The 8734-nt window shown below is 33.6% G+C and overlaps 1 protein-coding gene and 1 non-coding gene across 2 annotated transcripts; one reads left to right on the top strand and one right to left on the bottom strand.

The window, feature by feature from the left end:
* Nucleotides 1-6530: 6530 nt before the first annotated feature.
* On the bottom strand, nucleotides 6531-8206 carry LOC120195620. The gene is made up of 2 exons (XM_039197588.1): nucleotides 8098-8206; nucleotides 6531-7084 (listed from the first exon to the last, which is right to left on the bottom strand). The coding sequence occupies exons 1-2, from the start codon at nucleotides 8204-8206 to the stop codon at nucleotides 6531-6533; spliced, it is 663 nt and encodes a 220-aa protein (XP_039053519.1).
* Nucleotides 8207-8373: 167 nt separating this feature from the next.
* On the top strand, nucleotides 8374-8480 carry LOC120195636. The gene has a single exon (XR_005523088.1). It is a non-coding gene; the product is annotated as a small nucleolar RNA R71 (small nucleolar RNA).
* The last annotated feature ends 254 nt before the right edge of the window (nucleotides 8481-8734 follow it).

The following is an 8734-nucleotide window of genomic DNA, read 5'->3' as shown; positions in this document are numbered from 1 at the left end:
TGTGTAGGAAGAGCATCAGGCTCATGATCTATTTTATGTTCTTTGTGTGCCTGATCTTTTTATGAAAAGGGAGGTTCGAATGATCATACGGAGGATTTCCATATGAGTTCAACGGAAGAGGATAACTCTGGTGCGTCTCCGACTAAGATTGAGAGAACTGAAGAGGTGAGGGTTGCTGAATTAACTGCGTGTTGCTTTGGGAACGAATTCATTAGAAATGATGTCAATCAATTACACGAGAAATCACGCCTTCTGAATGAATCAGAATTGAGTGGTGGAGGTAATATTTTGGCGGTTCATGACCCTTCTCGGAATGATGGGCTTTTTGGAGTTGATGTTAATAGAGATGAAGGTTCAACAGAGAAGGATATTGCTTCTCTTGAGGAGCACGTTGATATCAATCGAGATGCTGACAAGAATGTCGAGAGTAGTGCTTTGAATAATGGAGATGTTGGTTTCCATATGGGTAGCGATTCTGATTCTCCAGCAACTAATGTAGACAACAATCACTTGCGGAGGACTCTTAAGGACTTTAAGGATCGGGGAGATTTTGTGACTGATGATTTGGTCAATTTATTTCCAAATATTGAGCATTTGAGAAAAAACAAAAAATCGAAGAAGTATGGATCTCTTCTGAAACTACAAAATCAAGTTTTATCTGTTCCAAGAAGAAGAAAAAGGGATCAAGCGCTTAAGAAGCTCAAATTGAAGATAGAAGATTTGGACTCCTTAGAGTTATCAGGAAGGTCATTATCTGAATCAGATTTATAAGGTAGATGGTTGGCTGCATATAAAGAAGCTGAGAAATCTTTGGAGTTGGGTAAAAGCCTTGGTATCCAATTTTCTGGTGAGAAGCAGGAAGTGGTGAAGGAATTAGCTTTTTTAGAAATGAATTAAAGTTGCACTGATTCATGTTAGGTTCTGGTGGCAGTTAGTAATGTTCTGTTGATTATTCTCTATAGGTTTGTTAGACGTTTTGAGAAGGGAGCAAAGTCTTTTGTTTGTTGTTTGTTTTTGTAGGTGTTCAGAGTTTTATTGTACTGGTTGTCTCGGTCATTCCATATTGTCTTTTGCTAGTTGTTTATTGGCTTTTGTGAGGGAGTTGATCACCCTTTTTGCTTTGCTTGGTCTTGTTGGTCAAAGAGGTGTTTTGGATGATCAAGTAGTGCAATGTTTGGTTCATGTTTTGTAATCGTTATAGAATGGCGCATTGCTTTGCGCTTGATGGGGTGCGCAGAACTAATTGCTTTTGGGTTATTCCTGTTGAAAGTTTGGTTGCTAGTTGGTCTGGCCGACTTCTACAGTGTTGGAGTTTTCGTTAGCTGCTCTGCTTGTTTTGTTCGCTTTCTCTTTGTCGGTTAGGTCGTTATCCAATCTATTTCTAGGTATGGTCTGGAGTGTTTTTGTCGAAGCATGCAGACGTTCTCTGTTCTTCATTTAGATGATGGTAGCTTTGCTTGTTTCAGCCCGGTTTTGTCTGTGCTGGTTCTAGAGATGATGTTTGTGCTAAGTCTTTAAAGTGTTGGTTCAAGGTGTTGTTGTTGCACTTAGTCTGTTGGTAGTTGTAATGTTGCATTGTTCCCATCCTTGCATTTGGTAAGAGGCTTCAGAAATTGAAGGGGCATCTTCGTGTGTATTGTGTTTTGTTTCGTTTGTATTGTTTGGAGTTGTATTTTGCACCTAGTCAAGAGTACTCTTTTCCTCCACTTAAGTTTAGGGAGGTTTTTAACGAGACTCTTGACTCATGATTTATTTAATAAAAAATTGTCTTCTGCCGAGCAAAAAAAAAAAGAGAGAGGTTCATAGTACTTTATCTTTTTTTAATGCTTTTATATTCTTTTCTCCCAACTAAATTCATTTGTAAAAGTCTGTTAAATACGTAGGCAAGTGTCACGATCGAGCTTTTCCTAGATCGAGTTACGAGAGAGGGTTTTTTAACGAGACCTATTTACATTTCAAAAGAAATATGTAGGGCAAGGCAAACTTAAGGTTGTAAAAGCACAAAGCTTGAGGTTTGAGTCAATATTGCACTACCCAGAAATGTGAGGGATAAGATAGGTGTCGTGTGATGCTTATTGTGTCAATATTTGTTGTATCTTTACTGTGCATGTTTGTGTCAATTTGACATTGCTTTTGAAAGGTATTATTAAAAATTATTTTTAAGAATTATATTTAAAATTTAGTGTTTGGTCGGTCATAAAACATATTTTAAAAGATAAATTGTTATGGTTGGCATTATATTATAAAATTTAAAAAAAAAATATTTTAAATTATATTTAAATTTATTAATACCATAATATATAATATATTTCAATATAAATTACTATATATATATATATATTATGATAATTTATTATTAGTATTTCTATATATAAATATTTTAAAAATAAATTTTAAATAGGTATTATAAAAATAAAAAAGAATTGAGTTAAAAATTCATTTAAATATATAAATCATATTTTTTTAAAATATTTTATTTTTTCAAAAAATAATTAATAAAAATACTAAAATTATTAAAAAATGATATAATATAATTTAATTAACTTATGATTTATCTTGTTTTAACTTAAGCAAATTCGAAGAAAAAATCAATTGAATTATTGTATTTATATGATTTGCATGATTTTTTGTATATCTAAAAAAAAAAATTTTGCAGGAACTTGCATTCGATAAAAGTATCTTTGATATAACCAAGAAACTTACTTTGTAATAATCAATTAATATTGATTTATAACTCTTGGGTTTATGGCACACGTTTGGGTTTCTCTCTAGGTGTACATTTGCGGGTCTAATGGGTGATGAGATCTCCATTGTTGCTCCTTTGTTTTTCGTTTGGATTTCGTTGCTCTTTCTCGATCTGTTATCTTCTCTCCATTTCGTTGTTAATGAAAACTGACTGGATGAAATTGTTCATGGGTGCGGAGGAACATGTGTTGGATATTTATCTTCCATCTAGTATTGAGAGGACGCAGGTTGTACGACCGTTGATTGCGGTGTTTGATGATGGAATTTCTAAGTGGAAGTTCTCGTTGGTTGGGTAGTTCTTAGGGAGAATCTGAATTTCTCCTCTATGCACCGAATCATGGACGGAATTTAGGGGGAAACTTCTTCTCTTACTGGGTCCAACCTTTATGTTTTTCTTCCACTGAAGCTGCTACAAGGGACATGTTTTAGAATCAGAACCCTGGAATATTCAAAACAAGCCATTAGTATTAAGGAAATGGGATCCTTGTATGAAGAAATTGGACTTTGATTTGTCAGAAATATCAATCTGGTTACACCTTTTTAATGTTCCTCTCGAGCTTTAAGAAAGGATTTAGTTACATAACTGGTGCCTTAGGTTCTCCTCTGTATATGGATTCAGTTATTGCCTCTAAGGAGAGATTAGAATTTTTCAAAGTTTATGTAGAGGTTGAGGTTGTGGTGACCATTCCTAAGGCTGTGAATGTTGTTCTGAAAGATGATTCGGTGATTACTGTTAGTGTTCTGATTCCTTGGATGCCACCTTGTTGTTTGTTATGCAAGGTCATGTTGATAAGGTTTGTGTAATTAGAGCTAAGAATGAACAGGTTGGTAAGACTAAGTAGGTTTGAAAAAAGAAAGAGGTGGTTACTATTTCTGAACCTGTGGGTTGTGTGAATAGGAGTGTAGCTTCTTAGGTTAATGAACAACTTGTTGTAAGAGTTTATTAGTTACTTGAACCCGTTGAAACTTGTTTGAAGGGGAGTTCCACTGGTGGTGCTAGGGAAGGCATTGCTCTAGAAGTGTATGGAATTGTACATGCTACTGAGGGTTCTGTTGTGCATGAAATTGTGCAAGCAACTGAGGGTTCTGTTCTACATAAGGTTATTGTTTTTCATCTTGATGATGTTAAACTGAAAGGGAAGGCTATGGATGAATTGGGTAATAATGGTTTTCTACGTTGCAGGCCTCGATGTCACAGCAGAAGACAAGAAAGAGTAAAACGAGGAATAAGAAATAGCTAGCTAGTTCTTCGAACAAATTTGAGGTTTTGAATATTTTGGTTGATTATGGTGTTCGAAAATGATGCTACGAAATTGTTACAACATTCAACGCAAGTGCACGTGTTGCATATCAAGTAATAAAGTGGAGACTCCAAGAGTTTCTGATGTCAAACCCACAAGGAGCAAGAAATTACAACTTAGAATTGTTGATTATTTGCAAAAGATAAGTTTGGAATGAAATAGTGATAGGTTTATAGCAAAGATAAATTCAAAAAATTAAAGGCAAGGAACGCAGTAGTAAGCAGGAGATCAAATAAACCACTGGACCAGTAAATGTTGTTGTCATTTGGTTGTTTCCAATATGATTGTGTGTCGTGCAAAGGTTAACACATTAATCCCCTTTCAGGAATTAAACACTTAACTAATAGAAATTAATTTTCACTAACTTCATTAATCAATCCATTAACAAAGCAAAGATAATTGGTAATATACATCTCCATATACTTAAACTCACTTTTGCAAATATCGATGTTGTACATAAGTAGCATGCAACCTTAATGATTTACATCTCTAAAAATAACCAAGATTGATATAAAATAAGATATTTGTATTTCTAAAAATATAAAATGAAATTCCAGCACATAAAAGAATCATTTCAAGTAAAGATCATAAAAGAAACATTTCATCGAACAACTTATGTTCAAATCCAAAAACCCCCATAAAAATAAATCTTTCAAACTTAACAAATTTATTCCCTTTTTCAAGTAAAAGAACTATAGAAAGCTTGAACCCCAAATGATCACTACTACTACAACGGCGTTGTTGCTCCAATTGCTACTACAGTCCCCGTCATATTTAAACCTCCATGTCGGTGGAGGAAAGAAGAAAATAAAATGGAAAATGAAGAAAGGTTAAAGAATGGTTGTGAAAAGTGTGAAGGGATGCCTTATTTATAATCCCCAAATGTCAAAATATCTATCAATAGGAAAAATATGATTTTTTTTCTATATTTTCCAACCATTTTACAGTTGTATTGGACAACTTTATGATTCCAAAATTTTCTTAGAACTACCTGTTGACTCATCAGATACTGCAGATTCAACTCGGTAATTCAATACATCATCATCTCACATCAACATCTACAACATTGATAATGTCACAACATCAGTGTACCAAATTACAACAAACTATTATATAATAACCCAAAAGATATAAACCCACTCCAAATTTGCAAATGATGTAAAATATGATAAAATAAACTTAATATGATCCTAATGATGCTAAAGTTCAAACTTAACCTATGTAAAAAGATCCTAAAAAATAACTTTTTTGGAGAATCATCACACCCCCAACCTGAGTGTTTGCTTGTCTTCAAGGAAAAACATGCATGAAATGCAACTATTCTAAATAATAATGCTATAGAATAATGCCACCAAACCAAGCCAGATTTTTAATGTTCCTTCTTTCAACTCTCAAACTTTTCATTGTTGCCATAAAAGTTATAGCATCAAATGTTCTCCAATTAGGGAATGCAATTTCAAATTATCAAAATCAGAATCCACAGAGTGTTGTAGTGTACAAGCTAGGTGTATCCAATCAAGACTTAGCTAAATTAGAACAAAATTGTCCATAATCACTTATTAGGTTTCAATGTTGTAGCAACCCTCCTAAAACTAATGTTGGAGATTCCAACTTATTCTACTTCCTAAAACTAATGTTGGAGATTCCAACTTATTTCCTAAAATATTGGGGTCATTACAAGCTTTTCCAACTTATTTGATTTTTCTCATCATCTTTTTTTTTTTTCAATTTCTACAACATCTAATAAAGATATGAGATTTAAAGTTAAAAAAAATTCTAATGTCTCTAAGTATTGAGAACATAAACTTATTGTGTAAAAAGGTTTATATGATTCCTAATCCTAACAAGTATCTACAACATTCCTATGACATTTCACAGCTAATTGTTCATCATCAAGAATCATAAAAAATTCATTAATCTAGCAACATTATATATGCAATATCCTAAATGCTCTAAACAATACGAACAACAGTGCACACATCAAACAAACAAATGTAATATGAAAAATATAAATATGAACAACATAAATGAATGACACAATATGAACAACACAAATGGACAATACACCCCAAACCTAAGATGTGCATTATCATCAAAGCATGCAACAAGAAAACAATAAAAATTTAAATAAAAGTAAATAGGAAAAATGAAGCAATACTCCTATAGTGAGTCTTTTTTCGGCTAGAAAAGTTTGGGTGGGTCTTCTTTGTTGATGCCTTCTATTTCAGTTGCATCTTTTCTTCTTACTGACAGATGATCCTGTAACAATGACTATATGTAACTTTAGTTGATGCTGTGAAGCGAAGACAATATGTGATGGCTACTGGTGCGATGATCAATATGGAAGCATGAGCTAAAAAGAAAAAAAAACTAATAAAATAACAAAATATAAAAAATATAAAAAATAAAATAAAATGAAATAAAATATAAATATAAATATAAACTAATCAGGCTCGAGTTCATAGAACTAATTGAAGCAATGTGCTACGATATATTGCAACCATAATGTTTCATCATATGCCCACTAGACATGATCCAACATTCATCCAAGGGTCCTTGCTTTGTTCCTTCGATAATGCCAACAACATAACACTCAATATTGTCATTGCATTGCAGAATATTGAATGTAATATGTTGGTCATTTAGGCGCATTATGAGTTCTCCCTTGTGGACATCAACCAGTGTTCTTGTTAGAGCAAGGAAAGGTATGTCTAGTATTATTAGTACATCCTTGTCGGTTACAGAATCCAAGATAATGAAGTCTGTTTGAAAGATGAATTTTTCCACTTGCACTAGCACATTCTCTATTTTTTCTTCAGGATGAGAAATAGATTGGCCAGCAAATTGTAATGCAATAGTTGTGTGTGTTGCTTCAATCCCAAATTTCCTGAAAATAGACAAATGTGTTAAGTTAATGTTGGAACTCAAATCACACAATGCTCTAGCAATGTATTGATTCCTAATAGTGCAACGAATAGTAAATCTCCCTGGATCCTTTAACTTCGATGACAATGTGCTCATGACAATGGAGATATACCCTTCAGCGAGTGCAACAGTTTTGACTCGTCAATGCTACTTTTCTTGGAAAGCAATTTTTCATGAACTTGGCATAGTTCATTATTTGTTCCAAGGCATCAATCAATGGGATGTTGTTCCTTCATTACTTCAGCACATCAAAGGAATTTTTAAAATGTTAGTCCTCTTTGGTATTTTGAAAATGTTGAGGGAATGGAGGTGGTGACCTTCTTTTAGGTTGAAGTGGCAATTATGGTGGCATTACAGGTGGTAGTGTTGTTTTCATTGTTGGTGCCAATGGCTTAGAATTACTACATTGGCCAACATCCTTTTTCACAACATCAATGTTGAGTGGCTCAATCTCTATTTCTAGTTTTTTACTTTTCGGTTATGGTTTAGGCCTCTCATCTTCTATTTTTATGCTTATCATTCTTCCCAAGTTGGAGTTCGCTTCGTGTTGTGACAGCTTTGTAATGCTGGTTACATATAACTTTTATGTCACTGGGCAATGCTTCTTGTAGCATAATGTTCAACACATTGGCCAGCTCTCATTCGATTCTCCAATACTGTAAATGATGATGTCTGACTTTGAATGATAAAATCATTTCTTATGATGTTCTTCATTAGTATAGACTCAAGTGATGATAATGTTACATCTTGATTGAAAGTCTTCCCTTGATAGCTGTGATGGTTGCTACATTATTATGGTTGCATTTCAAGGTGATGTGATTGTTGATCTGCCAACATTAGTTGTTGCTACACATAATGTTGTTGCAACTGATGTTATAGTTGTGTATTCTCAAAATATGGATTCAATGTTCATTAGGGTAGACTATATCTTGACTTCCATATGGTAGATTAAAATGATTCTCAAAGTTTGGATTGTAGGTGTTCTTATAGGTGTATGCATTATCATTCCAATTATAGTTCCTCGTGAAATACACATAATGAGGATTTTTAGGACATTCCTCAAAATTATGATTGTCACCACAATAAACATAAGTAACAATGTATATTGACTAAACTTCATACATACCTCCAGGTTGTTGCATCTTCATCACCAAATCAGTCAATTTTGTAATATTTAAGGCCATTTTGTTGATAGCATTATTATCCACTGCAACAGAAACGCATCTCCTTGACATCATCCTTGTGTTAGGATATTGGTAATCATTGTTGGAGATCCTCTCAAGGATTTCGTAGCCTTTATTGTAAGATTGTCCAACAATGATCCATTGGCAGAGGCATCTACAACCATTCTTGTTTGCATATTAAGACCATTGTAGAATATCTCCACTTGTTTCCAATGTTGAAACCATGCATCGGACATTTTCACAGCAAATCTTTAAATCACTCCTAAGCTTCATACAAATTTTCATCCTTTAATTGCTTGAAATATGTGATGTCATTCCTCATTCTCGCATTCATGTTGGGAGGATTTAATCATATAACAAATTTTTTGGGCAAGCTCATTCCATGATGCAATAGCTCCAAGCATCAATGAGTTAAGCCAGGCCTTGGCTTTTTCACAAAGAAAGTAAGGAAATAATTTCAGTTTCAATGCTTCATTCGGCACTCATTTTTGAAAAAAAATAATCTCACACTTCAATGACTGCTCTCAAATGTGATCTAGGATTCTCAGTGAATAAACCACTATACTACCCCAAACACTG

This window comes from Hibiscus syriacus, unplaced genomic scaffold (assembly GCF_006381635.1).
Source record: "Hibiscus syriacus cultivar Baekdansim isolate YM2019G1 unplaced genomic scaffold, ASM638163v2 tig00117016_pilon, whole genome shotgun sequence".
In the NCBI taxonomy this organism is placed as follows: Eukaryota; Viridiplantae; Streptophyta; class Magnoliopsida; order Malvales; family Malvaceae; genus Hibiscus; species Hibiscus syriacus.
The sequence above is the reverse complement of the archived record's forward strand: the minus strand, read 5'-3'. Positions and strand labels throughout refer to the sequence as shown.

Excerpts from the sequence above, each read along its gene's own strand:
- LOC120195620 (XM_039197588.1), bottom strand. The coding sequence starts at position 8,206 with ATGTCAAGGAGATGCGTTTCTGTTGCAGTGGATAATAATGCTATCAAC. Across the intron at positions 7,085-8,097 it reads GAAGATGCAACAACCTGGAG|GGTATATCTCCATTGTCATG; the intron begins GTATGTATGAAG and ends CACTCGCTGAAG.